The sequence below is a fragment of the Vulpes lagopus genome, chromosome 8 (assembly GCF_018345385.1).
Source record: "Vulpes lagopus strain Blue_001 chromosome 8, ASM1834538v1, whole genome shotgun sequence".
NCBI lineage: Eukaryota > Metazoa > Chordata > Mammalia > Carnivora > Canidae > Vulpes > Vulpes lagopus.
In genome coordinates, this window is record NC_054831.1 from 107481374 (window position 1) to 107503754 (window position 22381).

General features: G+C 43.9%; 2 protein-coding genes across 2 annotated transcripts in view; both read left to right on the top strand.

Annotated features, from left to right (window-relative positions):
• Positions 1 to 460, top strand: part of CSNK2A2 (casein kinase 2 alpha 2) — a 39197-nt gene extending 38737 nt beyond the window's left edge. The window contains exon 12 of the mRNA XM_041766244.1: positions 10 to 460. The gene's annotated coding sequence lies outside the window, so the exon portion shown is untranslated. The remainder of the gene's footprint in view (positions 1 to 9) is intronic.
• A 7172-nt stretch (positions 461 to 7632) lies between these two features.
• Positions 7633 to 21795, top strand: CFAP20 (cilia and flagella associated protein 20). The gene is made up of 6 exons (XM_041766247.1): positions 7633 to 7958; positions 18382 to 18461; positions 19230 to 19341; positions 20224 to 20412; positions 20759 to 20869; positions 21353 to 21795. The coding sequence occupies exons 1-6, from the start codon at positions 7875 to 7877 to the stop codon at positions 21356 to 21358; spliced, it is 582 nt and encodes a 193-aa protein (XP_041622181.1). The 5' UTR covers positions 7633 to 7874; the 3' UTR covers positions 21359 to 21795.
• Positions 21796 to 22381: the final 586 nt, after the last annotated feature.

Genomic DNA, 22381 nt, shown 5'->3' on the forward strand with positions numbered 1-22381 from the left:
TTTCCCCAGGTCTGTTGCGGTTCCTCCCACTTTTCCATAAGCAGAACAAGAACCAAATCAAACGTCTTAACGTGTGTAGAGAGATCACGTTCCGTGAGCAGACACAAAATGGTGGCAGGTTTGGCCAGCACGAACCAGACCAACCGAAGGGCAGCCCACCACCGTATATCAAACCTCACTTCCGAATGTAAAAGGTTCACACGCCTTTGGCTTCCTGTTGACTTCCTCCTGACCCAGAAAGCATGGGAAATGTGAAGGGTATGCAAAATGGTTGTTGGTTACTGTTGCTCCCCCTGTGTCCCTTGACTCGGCCTGTGGCCGCCTGTTTTTCCAGCAGACCACGTTAACTAGCCGACCACAGACTCCAGAGTGGGGGAACGGGGCAATATATGGCATGACGGGCAGTTACATATTATAATTTTAAAAGTATATATTATTGAATAAAAGGTTTTAAAAGAAATGTATGGAGAGTTTTCAGTGTGGAAGGGGCCATTAACCAAGACCCGTGGCCACAGAGAACTGAGTGAAATAGAAGAGCATTCATGCCAGGTTCTAGCCAGAGGAAAGCAGGGGGAGTTCCAAAGCTGAGAAGGGCCAGTTTTAAAGACACTCTTGACCAGAGATGAGAAGTGGGACAGGTATCGTGAACTGATCCTTGGAGTGGGGCAAACGACAGGTGACTCCAGTAGACTGGGCAAGCCAGGAAAGCCATGTTTTGCCTTGACCCTTCTAACCTAGTGATTAGGTGGTAGACCAATGTCACCTCCAGCGACGTCTGGAGGATGCCTTAGTCCCTTCTTTGCTTTCTGTTGCTGGTGTCTCCATAGTTCATTCCAACTCCCCATCTTCTTCCCCTGGCCCTTTCTGGAAAGACATCTTACCTTGGAGGCTGGGTGAGTCTGCTGTTGTACAGCAGGGAAGGGATCAAGGGTCTCGGGTCCAGATCCATGGGCTGTTTCTTGTGGCATTCGGAAGCTCCCATGAGCCGGAAGGAAAAGTGGCCCACTCAGCCGTGAGAAAGGGTACAGTGGAAGCACCAGTTGTATTTGTTAAGTGAAAATGAAACCTGCTTTACAAACGAGCCTTCCTTGGCTCCCTCAGGCCTGCCCTCCCAGGACAGCCGTGCCATCAGGAGGTGAAAGCAGCCATAACCTGGTGGCCATACAGCTTTGCCTTGGGCCATGGCCCATGTCCTGCCACAGCCCATAGAGAGCAGGAGTGATGGGCTGACCCTGATGCCCAGGTTGTTCAGGGGCGCCCACTAGTTCTCCACAAAAGCCACTTGGTCCCACAATATTCCTTCTTCTGTCTTTGCTGCTTGTCCTGAACAGGTGACTGTGGGAACCAGGTGTGGACACTCACAGTTTCTGAAGCAATTGTGGGGGGAAAGCAAAGAGGCCCCTCGGGGTCACCGCAGCATCACAGTGTCCCTTGGAGCAGCTTCTGTCGTATGCAAGCAGTTCCACAGGTGTGGGAGCCTGAGACAGTGCCTGCCCCCCGGACATCAGCGAGGAGGGCCCGCAGGCCCACTGCCAGCAGACTTTGTAAGGCCGACAGGACGCCGAGTGGATGGACTTGGGACTTTGCAGCACCATCACTGGCCTGGTTTTCTCAAGTGGGCTCTCTCATGCGGCCCTTCTGACTCAAGGCTCTGCAAATGACCAGGTCTCTGGGGGACGGCATCTCCATATCTTGGTCTAATGAGCACGTCCCTGAAGCTCCTACCGACACGGTGCTTTGCATGTGCATGTTTGTCTACATAGCACGTTCCCTTCGCATTGACCCGCCAGCATTTGATAGCCTTCCCAGAGCATAAGGGTCTGTCCAGAGTAGACGTGGTTGATTGACTTGGGAATTCTTAGATGCCATGCAGAACTTGAATGCTAGCTCCCCATTTATCCTTTCAACCAAGGTGCTCTTTAACTTCCCAGTGGGAAAGTCTTCTTTTCCAGAAACCTCTCAAGCATATCAGATAAGTTTCTTTTTTGTGTGGATGATTACTATTGGGTGGGAGAGAGTTTTTGCTTAGGCTTTTTTGACCTTGAGGGAAGGGGACAAGGGACCTGCTTACCCAAAAACAGTCTGTAAAGCTCATCCACAACGTGCTTGGAGATCCAGAACATCAATTCACATCTTTCAATGTTCCCGCTTGTGTTTTGGGCTGTTTAATGTTTATTTAACTTTTCTGATGACCAAAGTAATAATGCTGGTGGCAAAAAATTCAAATGTTGCAAAAAGTAAGTCATGAACACCTTCCCCCACCACACCCAACTCCCATCCTACCACAAACACATACGAAAACTCTTTCCTCCCTTGGAGGAAGCCATGGTTAAATTTGGTGTATATCTTGTGGAATTTTTTTCTTCACATTTACTAACATCAAGATGATTTTTATTTTTACAGAAATGTAATCAAACTATACCATCTTTTTTTTTTTTTTTTTTGCAACTTGTGCTTTCACTGAGTTGTGACAATTTCACTGTTAGCACGTAAAGATCTACCTCACCCCTTTTCATGGCTGTGTGGTGTTCCAGTGTGTGATGTACTACATGCAAAGCAATCCCTTACTGATGATTGACTCTATTACCAGTACTGCTGCAGTGAACACATTTGCACATAACATTTTTACACAGTTCATTGTGTTTGTGAGATAAAATCTTTATTTATTTTTGAGATAAAATCTTTAAAAAGAATTACTGTGCTCTATGCTTTGTTTTGTTTTAGAAAGAGCATTGCTATGATTCAGAGAAAGCAGTCTTCTCTTCCCTTCTTTTACTGGTGTAGGTCAGAACCGTGATGCCTTTAGCCTTGGAATTCTTGTGGGGCTCTGTTAGGCACTTGAGACAAGGTATCCAGAGTCTTTGAGCTTTCCAGGGAAACAGGAATGTTTAAAACCTGAAAAAGCATTGGTGCTCACATAAGAAAGCTACAAAGTAAAAAATCAATAAATGTACTTACATGTCTTTCCAATCCTATGAGCCTCATTGTTAATTGCTTTAAAAAATTATTTTTCTCATTATGATGAAGTGTCACAATCACAAAGTCAAATAATTTCAAAAGCAATCTTTTCAAAAGATCAAAAAGATCTTTTCAAAAAAATACGAGAAAAAATTACCTTAAATATGAAAAATGGCTACCTTTTAATATGTTTGAAATGCTGTAGGGAAGCCTTCAAAAGTAAGCATGCAGGGGGACAGCAAATATTCTAAAATATCCCTGGACGGAGGGGTGGGTATGGAATGGATGAACACTTTGAGGAATATTCAGCAAGCTTTTAAAATGTACATCTCAAACACATTATAAAAGTGAAGAAGCCAGACTCAAAAGGCTACTTACTGAGTGATTCCATTTATATGACATTCTGGGAAGGGCAAAATGTAGGAAATGGAGAACAGATTTGTGGTTGCCAGAGATTAAGCATGGCCCGTGGCGGAGGGAGGGGGGTGATAACAGGAGGAAATGTGAGGGCTGATGGAATTGTCTGTATCCTAATATGGCGATGGTTATATGACTTGGTGCCTTTGTCAAAACTACACACACACACACACACACACACACACAAATTTTCTGTATGTGAATTAAAAAATAAAATTTAAAAACAATAATATGCTAGGGCCCAACAGAGTCCCATTTGAATTTCATCTCAGATGAACAGGAGCCTCATCTGCCTACCCCTGGCTCTTCAACTGATGTTGTCAGGGCTGATGGTCTTTGGGTATAACCACTGGTGCTGGCGTGCAGTGGTTCTCCATCCACCAGCTGAACACCCAGTTTCAAGGCTCTCTTCCATCCTTGTTCCTAGCTAAAGGGTGATTCTCCAGGTACAACTACTCTCATTGTTAGACCTTCCCATCCCTATCAGCAAGGAGGGCAGGGCATAAACTCTACCTTGCAGTGTGGCAAGTACTTCATGTCTCTTGGAGGAGGCTAGTGTTCAGAGTTCCTAGGGTTTGACATGAATAAACGCTGTCCATCAGATTCTGGTGTCTGACCAGAGCCTTTGCACACTGAAAAGGATGCTTATAATTACTGGCATTTCTAATAGTATCTTAGTTATTAAAGCTGTACATTTAAAATCTAATTTGTGTTTTTAACATTGATTTCCAAGTCTTGTTCTAACTACAAACTAGTTGGTTTTGTATATAAATACTTTTGCTTATTCCTTGACTGATGGTTCAATCATCTCAAAACTTAATGGGTTAAACTGTAAATATTGTTTGTACATTGAATCTAGTTTCCTTAGACATTTCAAAGTCAACCACATACCCAATCTGTTTGAATTCCACAAACATTTCCAAATGCTAATAGGGAAGACCTAAAATTAGATGAAGTTTTCCTAAGCATTCAAATATGAACATATTTATGTCTAAACTCATATATTTAATAAATAAAAATCTTTAAACATCAAATGCTTATATGCTTATAATTCTTCGACATTGTTAAAATCACAGATCTAATTTCACATTCCTTTAAGCATTTAAAATTAAATTCAATGTATCAGATTCTCTAATACATTATCTTAACAAAATATCACAATAATCAGAAACTTATTCCTCAATTTGACATAGATTACTGATAACCAGGGTTTTAATTTACTTGCCATAATCTCTGTGTATGTTTTGATATCCTACCAAGGTAACATATTCTATCTAAACTCAGGACTGTGATACATTCACGGTTAGAGATTCTGAGCTGGTTATGTACTGGTTGCTACTTCTGCAATGGTTTCACCCAAATTTCAGGTAAACAAACTAAGCCCCTTGCAGTAGTAATGGGGTTTTCAAGGCCACCCCTATGTTATACCTCACTTGATGAGGGTTAGGATTATGTTACCTGTTCTAAAACTCTTAATGGCCTATTTGCATCCTCACCCACTACCCAGATTGGAATCCCTTTACTGTCTCAGTAAGTTCTGCTTCCTCTCTATTTATTAATTTTTTTAACTGACCCACTCCATTCTAATTAGAGAAATCATTGAAGGAAGCAACTAATTAGCAAGATTTCTCTTGTGTTTTGTCATTACATAACTCCATGTTGATGGAGGGAAAACAATCCTAAAATATTTTAGTGCTTAAATGCATTTTTCTGTGAGAGACACATGGTTTTAGGTTAATTTGGTCAACATTACCTTTGAAATGAAAATAAATGTCAGAGGTGTCCTTTTGGCTCTAGTCTACTCATCCATCCATTCATTCATCGTGTGCCTGTCATGATGGTGGTACTGTGTAGGTGCTGGGATACAATGCACAGAGATACAATCTGCACCTGAAAAAAGCATACCAAAATTAGGTCCGTAATGGAGCCAACTCACTAATTCATGCTCTCCAAACCTTTGATCAAATCATTTTTACTGTAGCCAAGGTCATGATCACAATCATCTTTGAAATCCAATATAAGGAAGAACTGAACACAGTTCAGGCAGACACTTACTGAGAATGGGTAGTTAGGAGAAGCAAATGCTTTCATTTTCTCCATCAGCTTGCTCGTTGATTGGCTATCTGTTCAAGGCACTTAGGCCCACACTCACTTAAGGTGTTCCACTTTATTTGAGGAGAATGCATGGTTAATTAGAGAAATGTGAGCAGGCAAATGGGCAAGGTGAGCCCCAATTCAGAGTAGAAGATCTCTCTATTGGCTGGATGGGTGTGGAGCTGCTGAAACTAGGAGAGACAGAGCCTGTGCTGGATCTGTAGTAACCAGGACCCCAACTCTGTGACTCTGATTCCCTGAATCAACACATACTCACTGCATTCCCACATGCAGGCACTTGGATTGGGTATTGGGAATACATCAATAGGCAAGACAGACCAAATTCTTTCTCCTAGAAGATCAAAATCAGGAGAAAGGGGACAGCAATAAGTAATATATAGACTATGAAGTGGTGATTAGTGCTGTGAAAAAAAATAAAAGTGGGGTAGGGTGACAAAAAATTGGGGTAGGGGGTCCATTTCAGGTTGGTTGTCAAAGAAGTCCTCTCTGATGAGGTAGTATGTTGAGTTGAATAGTGTCTGCTCAAAACTAATGTCTACACACAACCTCAAAAATGGGCACTTATTTGGAAATAGGGTCTTTGTGGATGCAGTAAGTTGAAAGCCTCAAGATGATGTCATACTGGATTCAATGTGGACACTAACTCCAATAACTGGTGTGCTTATAAGAGGAGGGGACATAGGAAAACTATGTCAAGATGAGACATAGACATCTCTCTGTCAAGAGAGATTGGAGTAATGCTGCCACAGGCCAAGGAACAGCTAGGACCATCAAAAGCTGGAAGAGGCAAATAAGGATCCCTGAAAATTTAATAACAATGAAGGGATAAATTGTCCACTGGCCTAAAGTATATAGAGTTCCCAGAAGTCATCCAAAAATGATTATTTCATATAAAAATTTTTTGAGTTTCTACCCTAATAAGATCCATATATTTCCCCCTCTACCATGTCTGGAAATTCTGGCTAAATTGTTCACAGGGTTGCTGTGAGGATTAAATGATTTAGTAAAAGCTAAAGCTCTTAGTATAGTGCCAGATACCTAATGAATGCTCCACTGATCTTAGCCATTTGTAGCTGTTTTGATGATGATGTTCACTACAAACTCCTTTTCCGTAGCCACAACACCCAGAACAGGCCTGGGCATACGGTATAATATGGAGGTGGATGCTCAATGAGTGATAGATAGGTCTCCAGCATTTGGGATTTCTTCCACACGTGAAATATCAGAGCTTATTTTATGTCTTTTTAAAAAATGTTCTAAGTATTAGTTGATTTTTAAAAAACTGTTGAGGGACTCCTGGGTCGCCCAGCGGTTTAGCGCCGCCTTCAGTCCAGGGCATGATCCTGGAGACCCGGGATCGAGTCCCGCGTCGGGCTCCCTGCGAAGAGCCTGCTTCTCCCTCTGCCTGTGTCTCTGCCTCTCCCTCTCTCTCTCTGATGAATAAATAAATAAAATCTAAAAAAACAAACAAAAAACAACAACAACAAAAAAACCCTGTTGATTCGACTCAACCAACTCAACTTTATTTTAATTTTATTAACTTCTGCTTTTATATTAATATTCAGGCTTTGTTTGCTAGTGAATTCCAGGTAATGTTTTCCCGAGGGCACTGGTTTGCATCCCACAGGGCAACACGGTGTATATTCATAGTGACTCTGTTGATAACCAAAGCAGTGATGCACACGAGGCAATGAGCCCAGTGAATGCGCAAGAGCCGTCGGCTGCTTTAACCTTGCCCCGACGTTCTCAGAACACCAGGCAAGCCGCTGCTCACCAAGCACCTTCCGCGCCTTTCTCGGCTCTCGCCCTCGTAACTCCTCCCAGTCCCTCCGGGGGCGAGGGCGGGGGCGGGGCCAGGCCGTCCGGTCCCTGACCCCGCCCCCGCCACGTTTCCTTGACACCGCGCGGGTGCTCCGCACCATCTCCCGTCTTCTTCCGCCTTCTAAAGCAACTCAGGAGGACTGAGATGGGAAAATATTCCCTTGACAACAGAGCTCTTTCCACCCGGGCCCAAGAGCGGAGGGACCGGAAGCCGTGAGCCTGTGTCAGGATTGGGCCCCGCGCGCTCGGGGGCGGGCCAAGTGGGCGGAGGGATCCATTTTACGCGGCGGAAGGTCCGCCGCCTCCATTTAGGGCGGGGAGAGCGGCGCGGGCGGCCGTTGCTGTGGTTTCCGAGTTGAGGTTTTTTTTTTTTTTTTTTGCCTTCGGGGAGCTGAAACTGGAGGACGTTGCGTCTCGCGTCCAAGTTTAGCCGCAGGTGACTACAGAGCCGGCGGCCAGGAGCGCAGCTTCTCCTTCGGACCGGGGCCGGCCCTGCCTTCCCTTCGCCCCGCGGCGTCCGTATCTAGGTCGGCTCCGGCGCGGCTGGGAAGGCCGCGGGCGAGATGTTCAAAAACACGTTCCAGAGCGGCTTCCTCTCCATCCTCTATAGCATTGGCAGCAAACCCCTGCAGATCTGGGACAAAAAGGTCAGGATCTGGGGGCGCTGGCTGGGCGGGGCGCAGGGGCCGCGCCGCTCCTCGTCCGGGCGCTGGGGGCGGGCGGCGGGACCCCGGCCCCGAGGCGCGAGGTGGGGGCGTGGCCGGGGCTTCCGTGGCCTGAGGCCGCGGTGTGCCGGGACCGCCGAACCTCGCCGCGGTCTTGACTTGGTCATCACTTACTTGCTCGGTTTCCCCATTTATATGGCGGGGGGATCGGTGGTACCGTGTCCTAGCGTGAAATGCATAAACTTACAACTTGAGGTCGCTTTCGGAACACACAGTTGAAAAAAGCTGCTGTTCACTGATTTCACGAATATTTACTGATACCCTGTTGGGTGACGGGCACTGTGCTGGGCACAAGACACAGGACCTTTGTTCCAGGCACACAGCCAGAGGCAGTTATGTTTGGGTTTCATTCATTTGCTCCTTTCCTTCCAGTGATCTCCAGGGAGAATTCGGGGGCCTTTGGAACCTTGCTCCACATTCAGTGCTACTTGGGGTCTGTACTGTGCCTTCCGTGCTTGATGTAGTTGAAAAAGTTACAAAATGGTGATAAAGCTTTGCTTGGATTAATAAACTCAGAGCCAGGTTTCAGCCTCATTATTATTATTATTTGAGGTATCCGCCGGATAACACTTTTTCACTGACCGCTGGAGATAATGATCCTGTCCTGAGTCGTTTCGTTTCTCATCCAGATTCCCAGTCAGCTGTACTCCCTCCCCCCCCCCCTTTTTTTTTTGTTAAGGATAAGTTAAGACAGGCACTTTATTGTGATTCCTGAGGGGAGAACAGAGAGAAGTGGTATGTTGAATGGTGTTTCTATAGAGATGGATGTGGAATCATCTAAATAATCAGTTTATTGGCCATGAAGCCAAGAATCTTGGATTTCATCTCAGAACAACTCTTTGTCTTCCCTTATTCACAGATAGTGTTTTGGGCCACCCAGAGATTGGTAGAGAACACGGACAGCCTTCTGCCTGTCACCACTAGGAAATTCTGCATTTCCAAAGCAGCTTTGAGGGTGTGTTCTTTTTTTTTTTTTTTTAATTTTTATTTATTTATGATAGTCACACACACACACAGAGAGAGAGAGAGAGGCAGAGACACAGGCAGAGGGAGAAGCAGGCTCCATGCACCGGGAGCCCGACGTGGGATTCGATCCCGGGTCTCCAGGATCGCGCCCTGGGCCAAAGGCAGGTGCCAAACCGCTGCGCCACCCAGGGATCCCTGAGGGTGTGTTCTTAACGTCATTTTTATAAGACAGTTGGAAGATCTGAGTATAGTGAGTTATTTGGAGCTTATGCATATATGAAAAATTTGACCAATTTTCCTCTTTTACAAGTTAAGGCTAATACCAAGAGTATTACACAGGAAAGTAGTTCCTTAAATTTTTATTATTTATTTATTTATTTATTTATTTTACATTATTGAGGTTTTCAGTTCCATGGTTTTGTTCACATTGGAATAAACACTGTAAACTCTGAAATCACATCTCTGCAAAGAGAACCTAGAATAAATATACCTAGAAACTTTGTAAGGATGATGGTTTCACAGCTGTGGCTTGACTTACTTATGGGCTGTCAGGAGGCCTGGAGAGAGTGACCTTATGTGCCCTTGAACGTGGAATGGTAACAGAATTGTCAATATGAGGCAGTCAAGCTAGAGAATGGGAGTTGATCTAGGAGAGCTTTACAGAGCAGGTCAGAGAACTTACTAACACTGAAACAAGTCCAGGGTTAGGGAGGCCTCAGCATTTCTAGTGTGTGAAACTTACCAGAGTTGTCCATTTTAACCCTTTGGGGCTTGATCTTTTGTAGCCTATTTTTTACAGCTTTTTGATTAGTCAACATGTTTACACATGGAGTATAAAAGCAAAGTAACCATGGTGCACTGTGTCCCTTAACAACACCACTAGAGGTCGGATGGTACCCTGATGACATAAACACGTGTGAAAACATTAGAACAACTGGCAGGGTTACAGGGCCTAAATGAAACACAGTTGAGCAAAGAAAACATATAGAATAACACTCATTTTCAACAAAGTTCACATAATAGTAAAAGTTAATTACATTTCTACTTTTTGTATTTAGACTACAAAGTGTTTAGGGGCGAATTTTTTCCCCTGGGGCAAGGTAAGGAAAAGAAGAATGGCAAGTTTGGGATCAGATTCCTAGGCCTCGTTGTATGTGTGCCTTTTCTTGGCTGTATTACAGAGTCCTCAGGAAGTTTTGGGACTCCAACCCAGTTGGGAAAACACTGGGAATTGATAGACTTATCAAAGACTTATTGAGCAGCAGTTAAGTCACAGGCATTGTGTAGATTTGGGGTGACAGCAGAGAGAAGACCTTTCCATACTCTCAGGGAGTAAGGCAAAGTTGCAGTAAAGGCAAAGTTTGATGGAAAGAAGGACTGCCCACATTTATCTTAGAAATGACCCTGACCTGGTTGCTTGGGTGGCTCAGTGGTTAAGCATCTGCCTTTGGCTCAGGGTGTGATCCTGGAGTCCCACATCAGACTCCCTGCAGGGAGCCTGCTTCTGCCTCTGCCTATATCTCTTGCCATACCTCTCCCTCTTGGTGTCTCTCATGAATAAATAAATGAAATCTTAAGAAAAGAAAAGAAATGACTCTGACCTTTGCCAGTAGGTACATATGGCTATTTTTACTATTTTTTTTAAATTTTTATTTATGATAGTCACACAGAGAGAGAGAGAGAGGCAGAGACACAGGCAGAGGGAGAAGCAGGCCCCATACACCAGGAGCCTGACGTGGGATTCGATCCCGGTTCCCAGGATCGCGCCCTGGGCCAAAGGCAGGCGCTTAAACCACTGCGCCACCCAGGAATCCCTATTTTTACTATTTTGATTTCACAAACTTTACTATTCCCCTACCTGAGTATATGAAGACAGAATTTCTATAGTTTGTTTTCTGTGAAGAATAATCTTGGAAAAATTAGTTTTGGCTTTTTTTTTTTTTCCAGATTTTTTTTTTAAATTTATTTATTCGTGAGAGACATAGAAAGGGACAGGCTCCATGCAGGGAGCCCGATGTGGGACTCGATCCCGGGACTCCAGGATCACACTGTGAGCCTAAGGCAAACAGATGCTCAATCACTGAGCCACCCAGGCGTCCCTAGTTTTGGCTTCTGTTTAGGCTGTGTCTCCTTATGAATGTGTGGAGTGAATGCCATAATCCTAATACCAGTGAATTGACAAACTCTGTTGTCGTGAGTGTGGTTACTAATATATGTAACACCTACGTTGTGTCGCATTTTGTAACGATTCCACCTTCTCCCATGGTTATGGGGATTAAATGAAGGTGTATATAAAATGCTTGGCAGCAGTTATGGCATACAGTACTAAGTAGGACAGGAAACTGAGAAATTTGCTCAAGAGTAAATAAGTCTATAATTGGTGCTTAGAAATAGGAAGTGCAGGGGGATCCCTGGGTGGCGCAGCGGTTTGGCGCCTGCCTTTGGCCCTGGAGACCTGGGATCGAATCCCACATCGGGCTCCGGGTGCATGGAGCCTGCTTCTCCCTCCGCCTGTGTCTCTGCCTCTCTCTCTCTCTCTGTGACTATCATAAATAAATAAAAAATTAAAAAAAAAAAAAAAAGAAATAGGAAGTGCAGTAAAGTCAGATTTCAGAAATAAGAATAATTTAGTCATTGTACCAGGGCTTTCCCTGTCTAAAAGCCTTAACATGGCTCTCAGGCCACACAGCACATGGTCTGGTGCCCGCTTCACTGTTTCTCCAGGCTCACCTCCCTTTCTTCCCTCACCTTAGCAGTAACCTCCCACTGAACTGAAAGAGGTCATGTTCTCCAACCTTCAGGCTTCTATACTTGTCCATCCCTCTGCTGGGACTCCCCTTGCCACCTCTTCATTAGTCTCTGGATCACAGTGCAAAGGCATTTCCTCAGGTTACGTTAGTTTATATCCACTCACCCCTCCAAGGTTAAGTTCGTTTTTATCCCCTTATAGAACCTCTACTTCCTTTTCATCATCATCCTCATACTTGAAATTAGCTTCCTAAAATCTGTATGCCTGGTTATACTGTAAACTTCCTGATAGAGGCCTCTGCAATTTTTTTAAAAAAATTTGTTTGAAAATCAGAGAGGGCAGGGAGAGAGGGAGAGAGAGTCTCAAGCAGATCCCCCTCCTGAGCCAGAGCCCAATGTAGGGCTTGATCCCATGGCCCTGAGATTATGACCTGAGCCGAAACCAAGAGTCACTTAACCAACTGTGCCACCAAGGAGCCCCAAGATCTCTATTTTGTTTTTTTTTAACCAACAGCTTATGAGAAATTAGGGGCTTCTTGATGTTCCCTTAACTTCTGGGACCAGCAAATATTATATTTACTAAAGGACTTTTATGTTTAATATAGTCATTACTTCTGGTTTGTAAAGAAGATACCAGACAGTTCTGTTCTCACTTATGTCTGTATAAAACAGTTTTCACATTTCAAATTATAAATATAAGTCTAACATGCTGAAATTCTAGATGAGAATGTTCATTCATACCATCTTCTCGTTCTTGCCTCTCACCTTGTCTTTCAGCTGCTGCTGATCCTTGCCTATTCCAAAATGAAATATTAGAACCAGACTTTCTGTGATTGTTTCTGGATAGTATTAGATTCCCATTCCCTGTTCCTAATTTTACTTATTTATTTTCCCTGTTCCCATTTTTAAAAATGAATTGTCTCCAGAAAAGTAGTTTCCATACCCTAGTTTTTTCTTGTTTGTTTGTTTTAAGATTTTATTTATGCATGAGAGACACAGGCACAGGGAGAAGCCGGCTTCCCATGGGGAGCCTGATGCAGGACTCGATCCCAGGACCTCAGGATCACGACCTGAACCAAAGGCAGATGCTCAACCACTGAGCCACCCAGGTTCCCGCCCGCTCCCCGCCCCCCCCAGTCTAGTTTTTAATTAGCAAACCTTATTGGTACATGTTAAACTGCTGCAGTTTCCAGTAGCAGAATCAAGGGCATTTGGATGGGAAGGTAGTACAACTGTTTTGGGTTTTGGTTGTTTTTGTTTTTTCCGACTTTCCCTGGATCACTCTGATGTTTATTATTCTGAATAACAGCTTTTATTGTAACTGGACTCTGGCCTGGGTTTTAGTTCTACTTGCCCTTGCGAGGCATTGCTGGGAAGACTGGTTAGCGATGCACTTAATTATCCTTACTTTAACTAAAGGGTTGTTTGTATATGCTGAGAGTTGCCTGTGTGTTGTCTGGAGAGTCCCTGTTAAGTGCAGCAAAGGGAGAGAAGCTTTTGACCCATTGGAGCCTGCAAGGCCCAAGCCTTGAGACCAAGCTATGCCTATTTTTCCCCACAGAGGTCTCCCTCTGCCTGTTTTCAGACTTAGATCCCAGCCCCTAGCTGCAGGCAGAAACTTTCCTGCTGAAATGGACAGCTCTTAAAGGCTTAATGTAAATTGGAACATGTGTCATTAAGACTAGGATGCCAGATGGCCGAGGGCTCAGCTGTCTGCCAGGATAAGTGGGTGGAGCCAGAGAAATGAAAGGTTGGGGTAGGGAATGGATACAACTCCTGTTATTTTTAAAACACTTGAAGAAATATGGAGCATTGGCCAGCTTCCTCCCTATCCCGGGAGTACTTTTTTCCCCTCAGCTTGACCCTCCTCCCTGGAGCTTACATTGAAGGAGAAAAAAAAAAAAAAAAATCAGTGTTCTTTATTAGTTGCCTCAGCAACTATGGAAACCCTGGGAGAGTGATTGCAACAAGGGCTTGAAGGCTCCCTTCCTCACATTTGCAGAGGCTGAGGAGGGTTCTCATTTGTAACAGCTAGAAGCCTGGGTCCTGTAGCTCATAGCTTGGGGGTAGCCAGGGGTGGGGAGTAGGGGGGTAGGGAACTCATGAAAAAAAATGTAAAATTGGCCTTTTTTTTTTTTTTTTTTTTTTTGAGGAATAAAACACATGTAGCCAACACCTTGATAATGGGAATGTGTCATGAAATAAAAAAGAATTAACAAGTCAAAGACAATTGGCAGTTTCTCATTTAGAGAAGGAAGTAAAATAAAACCCACTTCCACCCTAAGCAATAAATGCTGACCAGTTCATTTTATCTTCATTTCAAAGCCAGGCCTGCTTAGTGACCTCTGAACTGGAAGGAGCTAAGGAAAGGAAGTTGATGCTTTCTGAGGCCGTGTATCTTGTTGTATGTGTTTGTCAGAGCTGGACTGAGGAGGGGTGGCTTCCTGGAAGAACTTTACAATTAAAGGTGGTGACAGCCAGATTGCCAGGGTGGTTGGGAGGCCTTCCCCCAAATTGTCCACCCTCCTTTTCCCTTTGATCCTAGCTTTAGAGCCTAAAGAGGTTTGGGGAGGTTTCCTTTGAGTGCTCATGTCTCTTGTTAATTGCACCTCTGCCCCACCCCTCTTCTCCAATGAGTTTGTATTTGCAGCCCTGTGAACTTAATAAAGGAGAAAAATCAGGGCAGCCCGGGTGGCTCAGCGGTTTAGCGCCGCCTTTCAGCCCAGGGCCTGATCCTGGAGACCCCGGGATGAGTCCCACATCAGGCGCCCTGTATGGAGTCTGCCTCTCTCTCTCTTTGTCCCTCATGAATAAATAAATAAAATCTTTAAAACAACAACAACAAAGGAGAAAAATCGTAATTCACTAACAGATCAACTTAATTTGATTTCAAAACTCTGGCAGCTGGTGATATAAGACTACTTCAAACTCCAGAGAGACTGGTGGGCATTCCTTTGAAGAAGCTGCCTTTTTTCCTGAGTTCTCTTGTTTTATGGACCAAGTTAATTTTATAAGAGTTAAGTCTATAGGGACACCTGGGTGGCTCAGCGGTTGAGCATCTGCCTTTGGCTTAGGGGTGATCCCAGTGCCAGGATCAAGTCCCATATTGGGCTCCCTCCCTCTGCCTATGTCTCTGCCTCACTCTGTGTATCTCTTATGAATAAATAAATCTTTAAAAAAAAAAAAAGTCTATGAGTGTGGTGGTTGATGTGTTGCTGAGAAAAACTTTAATATTTTATTTATTTATGATAGACCACAGAGAGAGAGAGGCAGAGACACAGGAGGAGGGAGAAGCAGGCTCCATGCCAGGAGCCCGATGCGGGACTCGATCCCGGGACTCCAGGATCGCGCCCTGGGCCAAAGGCAGGCGCCAAACTGCTCAGCCACCCAGGGATCCCCGAAACTTTTCTTTAAGAAGTTATTGAAAGTCTAACTGAAAATGAGCTTATTTCTAGGGCAGAAGCAGAAGAGAATATACCAAGTCTGTTTTGGCTTCCAGTCTGGTGGTTTCTGCATGCATTGTAAGGCAGTGTTTTCTTTTGTAAAGACTTGAAAAGTCACATTTGCTGGAGTGAAGTCATTTGCTATAAACTTTGAGATGGGCAGAAGCAAGTTTCCTAACATTTCCTCCCTGTGAAATCTGGCTGGGCTTTCTGGAGCTGAGAGAAGTCTCACTGTGCTAGGAGAGACCTTTGGGGAGGTAAGATTTGAAGCCATGCTTTCAAGCAATGTTTTCAGGCAACAAGTTGCCTTTTAGCAATAGTTGTCTTTGAGCCCTAATTAATCAAGTTAACCATCTGTTTAATTGTTGCATTATGTACCTTTTTTTTTTTTTTTTTTTTATGATAGTCACAGAGAGAGAGAGAGAGGCAGAGACACAGGCGGAGGGAGAAGCAGGCTCCATGCACCGGGAGCCCGATGTGGGATTCGATCCCGGGTCTCCAGGATCGCACCCTGGGCCAAAGGCAGGCGCCAAACCGCTGCGCCACCCAGGGATCCCGCATTATGTACCTTTTAAAGAAAGAAAGAAGTTATATTAGATATAACTATATTAGAATAATTAGCCATATGTTATAAAATTAGTGTTTGCATCTTATTGGAATACTGGCAGCTCTTAACAATGTGACTGCCTCACATTACTTGGAAATGGAAATAATTTCTCAGTTGTCTTCCTTCACCAACAAGCTTGCTTGATTTTCCCCAGTAGCTGTGGGCTAGCAAACAGAGGAGGCATATTGTCACTTCGGTCAAGAGTGTTTAGATGGAGAATGAGGTGGGCAGTGTTGGCATGTGCTACACAGACCCAAGGCTTTGTGTGCTTAATCTCCCTGGGAAAGAGGCCCAGAATTTGAAGCAGGAGGGCATTGGGTGTTGCCAGCTTTGTTTGAGAAGCACTTCAATGTGACATTTGTGTCTTAAGAACCTAAGAAATGCTGCATTGGCAGAGATCTGAGGCCCATCCACCATGCATTCTGTCTCTGATAATGGTCACCAAAGGCTGATTTGTGGGAAAGCATTCTTCACGTTGGCAGCCTCCCTGGCTTTGTGATATACCCCAGGCTCTCTGGCTTCCTATAATAGTCCATGGTGGGTATGTTATCCAGGAATTTTTAAAAAATCCTCCTTGAATCTATTCATCCTTGCCAACTCTCAGGGTGACAAGTTCCAGAAGTCAGCAAATATTTGAATGCTTAGTTTATACCTAGCATAATACTAAGCATTGTAGAAGACACAAACGATGCTTAATGCTTGATCCCTACCTTTGAGCTTACTTTTTGGAGGAGACTAGACTCAGTTGCATCTTGCAGAAAAGGTGGGCACATGGGAACACCAAGCATGCCATAAGTGGATCAAATTCACAATAATAGGTCACAGAGACTGATGTCTAGAAACCAAATGCCGTATTATTAATAATATGTTTTGCAAAATATAATTATCCATCAGACTTGGCACCATGTTCTCTCTTGATATGCAAGCCTAGTGGAAAGCCAAAGGATTGAGCCACTGACTATGACAGAGCAATACAGCCATTTTCACTACACCTGGGAAAGGACTACATGCTTTTGGTGCATCCTGTTCTAAAGCTGGTTGATTGTTTTCATGTGTGAATACATTCAGCCTTAATAGGCCAGCCCCAAGTCGAAAATACCTGTGCCTATCTCTGCTCATCCGTATTAGTGCTTCACAGTTCAGTGCTTGATGGTATCTGTGCTTTCCTGAATATTTTCAGAAGGGGAATCTGTATTGAGTATTGATCCCTCCCTATATTGTACCTCCTACATATGTAGCAGACAATACAAAACAATGTAGGATGAAGTACTAAATTATGTCATCTGGGCTACATAAGCCAGACAAATTAGAAAGAAGAGAGGTCAATGTGGGATGAAATGCTAAAGAAGAAGGCTTTTGTGTATGGCAAAGATGAGACTTGAATTCTCATTTTAGAAAGTTGAAATTTAAGAGACTTTTTTTTTTTTAAGATTTTATTTATTCATGAGAGAGAGAGAGAGGCAGAGACAGGCAGAGACAGGCAGAGGGAGAAGCAGGCTCCATGCCGGGAGCCCGACGTGGGATTCGATCCCGGATCTCCAGGATCGCGCCCCAGGCCAAAGGCAGGAGCCAAACCGCCGCGCCACCCAGGGATCCCTTAAGAGACTCTTTTAACGATAAAGAACAAACTGAGTGTTCCTAAAGGGGACGTAGAGGATGGGGATTAAGGAGGGCACTTGTGATGAGCATTCGGTGTTGTATATAAGTGATGGATCACTGAATCCTGCTCCTGAAACCAATATTGCACTGTATATTAACCAACTAAAATTTTAAAATAAGACAACTTCCAAAATGCAATTTAGGGAACAGAAGATAAGCATGAAGTAGGAACATGATACTAAGCATTTTAGAAGATAAACATAATGCTTCATACTGGGGAAATAATGCTTTGATTTTTTGGTTCCTTCTCTCTTCCTTCTCTCTCTCTCTTTTAAAAAGATTTTACTTATTTATTTGAGAGAGAAAGCATAAGCTGGGGGGAGAAGCAAAGGGAGAAGGACAAGCAGACTCCCCGCTGAGCTGGGAGTCCAACACGGGGCTGGATCCAAGACCTGGGAATCATGACCTGAGCCAAAGGCAGACACTTAACTGAATGAGCCAACCAGGCACCCCAGCCACCCTCCTTCTCAGTGGGACCCGGCATTCAGCCTTTCTGGCCAAAATGCATGAGGCAGTGTGGGGTAGTGGAAAGCCTGGTCATTAATCCTACTCTCTCAGGATCCTTGTTTAACATTCCCCGGTGTCAATGTCGACATCTGTAAAATACCACCTACCTCGTGATTTTTGTTTTCAAGTTAAGTCCGAGAATGTATATGAATGTTCCTAGTGCATAGTATATACAACATTATCCTGATGTACAGATTGCCAGATCACCTCCAATTCCTGTGGTGGTTGATGGGACCCTGTAGAGAGGTAACATCATGGCTTACTTACATATAAACTCAACTATACCATGTTACAGAGTTCTGTGTTATGCTCCGAGGGCTACTGTGAAATTTTAAATGGTCCCATTCAGCCTTCAGAATCTTAAACTAATTGCCAAATATTTCAGAACTAATCAGTTTAATTTTCTTCATTGTAGGTGCGGAACGGCCATATCAAAAGAATCACTGATAACGACATCCAGTCCCTGGTACTAGAGATTGAAGGAACAAATGTCAGGTAGATGGCCCTTTTGTTCACCCAATGACACTGTGCACAAGTGAGGCAGTACATCATAGAGGTTAATAGCACAGACCGCAGGATTAGCCACCTGCTGTGGAACCAGCCCGGCTGCTGACAGCTCACCTTGAGCAAGTTACTTAATGCCCCGGGCCTCAGTTTCCTCATCTGTAAATGAGGATAACAAGACACCTTCTGTATGGGGTTATTGTGAAGATTAAGTAAGTGAACTGTAAACAATTTAGTGAATTATAATTGTAAATAGTTAAGTAAGTGATTTATAGATAAAGCCTGCTCAGCCCATACTAAGTGCTAAGTGGTAGTTATATTGTTATTAATATGTAACCAAAGCATGTGGATGAGCGTGGAGGGGTGGCACTAATCATCCAGCCAGGTGGCCTGGGCCCCAGTGTGGTTTTCTGGGCTACAGTGGTCTTAGTTCAGGTTTTCTATCACTTGATGGTTCTCTTAGACCAGAAGTGAATCTTCTCTCGCTGGAGGAAATTGCTCAGATCACCAGCCTGGCTTTGTTTCTCAGGTATTTTCTTTTTGATGTCTGGCTCTGTGTTAAGCTTCTGTTTGCTTTGAGAGTCTGGCATTATTTTTATAAAAGCATCAGCTAATTTGTGGATTGAAGGATTATTGGATGATGCATCTGGATCTTTAAATCTGCTCTCCAATTTACCTCTTGGACCGAGTGTTTTCACTTTGTATAGCACAGAGGAAAAAGACAACTGGTGTGTTTATAAGCATCTCCTCTCTCTGCAGCACCACGTATATCACATGTCCTGCAGATCCAAAGAAGACATTAGGGATTAAACTTCCCTTCCTCGTCATGATTATCAAAAATCTGAAGAAGTATTTTACCTTTGAAGTACAGGTTAGTAGATGCATATGATTATGTACACTCCTAGCTATACCATAGGGATGGCCTATCAACTTGGAGGAATAAAGTAGCTCTAGGAAAGTGTCTTTATTCTTTTATGTGTGTTCTTTTCTGCCTCCACTGTATACTTGTTGCGGCCATTATTATTACAACAGAAATTTGGTATTAGTAATCAACCTGTCGTGCCAAGTTTTTAAAGGAGCAGCAAGCACTAAATCTGAACAATATGGCAACAGGGTTTCAAAGCTTGAAGGTTAGAGTAGTATCCATTTAGTACTGGTTATCGTTGGCCTTTGTTCTGGTAACTTGATTTTTCAAATGGAAGAAGATTTATGAAATCATCCTATGGTCTGTGGGCCCTTGGATGTGTCATGTGTCATAAGCAGCTGGCGTTATTTCGGCATTGGACAAGATAAACTTGCTACTTCCGGGCCATCTGCATCCAGTGTGACCTGTATCTGGTCTGTTTATTCTCCCCTGGGCCTCAGCCTTGGGAAACTGGGCTATGGGAGTTCAGGCCCTTGTCTTACAAGGGTTGTTTGCTTCTTGCAAGGTAGAGTTAGTGTGGCACTTTTTCTTTTCTTTTCTTTTCTTTTCTTTTCTTTTCTTTTCTTTTCTTTTCTTTTCTTTTCTTTTCTTTTCTTTTCTTTTCTTTTCTTTTCTTTTCTTTTCTTTCTTGATTTTATTTTTATTTATTCATGAGAGAGACAGAGTGAAAGAGAGGCAGAGAGACAGGCAGAGGGAGAAGCAGGCTCCATGCAGGGAGCCCGACATGGGACTCGATCCGGGGTCTCCAGGATCACGCCCTGGGCTGCAGGCGGTGCTAAACCGCTGCGCCACCGGGGCTGCCCGTGTGGCTTTTTTTCTGTTTCACAGGTACTAGATGATAAGAATGTGCGTCGGCGGTTTCGAGCAAGTAACTACCAGAGCACCACCCGAGTCAAACCGTTCATCTGTACCATGCCCATGAGGCTGGATGATGGCTGGAACCAGATTCAGTTCAATCTGTCAGACTTCACTAGGCGGGCATATGGCACAAATTATATCGAGACCCTAAGAGTGCAGGTACTGTTTCCTTTTCTGATGGAACCCCAAACGGGAGAGGAGATTGTGCTCTGCCTTTTATAGGCTTATGGCCCTTGTGACAGAACAGTATGGATTTCTGGCCAGGGTGCCCAGGTCACTGTCCAGAAGGCTCAGAGAGGTCCAGGACACACATTCAGGTGTCTGCTCAGATATACCGGGAGAACATAACAAGCAAAATATCCCTCTTCCAAGAATCCACCGCTACACCATGTTGAGGAGATGCCAACGAGATGAAGCTTTGATAGCATCATGGGAGGGATTCCAGGAGAAGCAGGAAAAGAGGAAGGTCAATCATATTTTGTCTCTTAAAATCTTGCACCCACAGATCCATGCAAACTGTCGCATCCGACGGGTTTACTTCTCAGACAGACTCTACTCAGAAGATGAACTGCCAGCAGAGTTCAAACTGTATCTCCCAGTTCAAAACAAAGCAAAGGTAAGCCAGCCTTCCTCAGAGGAGGACAGACCATGATTTGGGGAAGCTGGAAAGTGCTCTCTTCTGAGTTCAGCCACAGAGCTTCTCCATGTTGACATGGGGGCTGGAGTACCTTTCTTCCTAAGACCTTGGGTCTTCTTTATCCACCAGCACTGAATCTGGATCAATCCTGTGAAATGTTCTGTTTACCTCTGTCTCTACCTCCACAGGGTGGTCCTGCCCCTCCCGGTGGGTATCCTGCTGCTTCCAGCTCACGGGCTTTCCTTGGAAAATGTCTTCCATCCGAACCTCTTTATCAGCCCCAAATTACTAGCAGCCCATTGGTCTCTGACAAAATGGCAGGCTGTTACATGCCTGACTGCTGCTGACATACATTTCCAGTGGCACCAAAGGTGGGGGGGGGGGCGGTGTCAGTGGCACCGACCATCTATTTTCTGAGAATTTAAACTGATGCCTCTTGTGTTTGTTTCCTTTTTTTCCTAGCAATAACTGGAATGCAATTCAAGGGATAGACCCTGGACATGGCTCTTAGTTTAAAAAGGAAACTATCTGGAGGACAATGCAAAAAACAAATATTTCTGTTAGTTTACTGTGCTGTGGTTCTTTTATCTACTACTTGGTATCCTTTGTTGTGGACACCGGTGACCATGCCATAATGCCATAATTGCATTATAAGTACAGTAAGGAGTAAGCTGTCCTTTGGAACACGAATGCTGGAGTTTATCCTGCTGCCTGCCCCAGTGCGTGGGGAGATACATTTACCACGAACTTACAGAATTAAAGATGTCACATAAGGCAATTTCAGACCAATATTTCTTCCTACGGTTTGTTCATTGTTTTATATATTATCTAAATATATGTATATGCTGTGTAATACTCATAATCCGGAAATGAATAAAATACTATATTCTTGGTTTGTAAATTTGTTCTTAGTTTTTAAGTATTTTTTCTTTCCTTTGTGATGTGAACATAGAGCTCTTTCCAAAGAACATCCCGTACACCTATGCTATGGAGTAACTTGCAGTAAGCACTTAAAGAGCAAGACAAATCTATAGATACTGATTTAGAACAACTCTCAAGATTAACTAAATGGGAAAAAAAATGTGAACAGTGTATGACCAGTAGAATCATCTTACTAGGGGTTGGGGCCTATGTCAAGCTTAAGACAAAGTGGCATCCAGTCCAGATTGCTCTTTTTTAAAAATTGTATTTATTTTTTTATTTAGAGAGCATGAGTGGGGGGAAGGGCAGAAGGAGAGGGTGAGAGACTCTGAAGCAGGCTAAGCTGAGTGTGGAGCTCCACATGAAGCCCCATCTCAGACTCTGGATCACAACCTGAGCTAAAATCAGAAGTTGGACACAACCGACTGAGCCACCCAGGTGCCCCCAGAATGCTCTTAAATACCTTAGGAAGTTGTCCTACTGGCACTCCACCTATTCTTCGGTAAATAGCACAACTAGTGTCCCTCAGCATTGGAGCCAATCCCCATTTCCTTATTTGAGCTCCAGATG

Excerpts from the sequence above, each read along its gene's own strand:
- CFAP20 (XM_041766247.1), top strand. The coding sequence starts at position 7,875 with ATGTTCAAAAACACGTTCCAGAGCGGCTTCCTCTCCATCCTCTATAGC. Across the intron at positions 7,959-18,381 it reads TGCAGATCTGGGACAAAAAG|GTGCGGAACGGCCATATCAA; the intron begins GTCAGGATCTGG and ends TCTTCATTGTAG. Across the intron at positions 18,462-19,229 it reads ATTGAAGGAACAAATGTCAG|CACCACGTATATCACATGTC; the intron begins GTAGATGGCCCT and ends CTCTCTCTGCAG.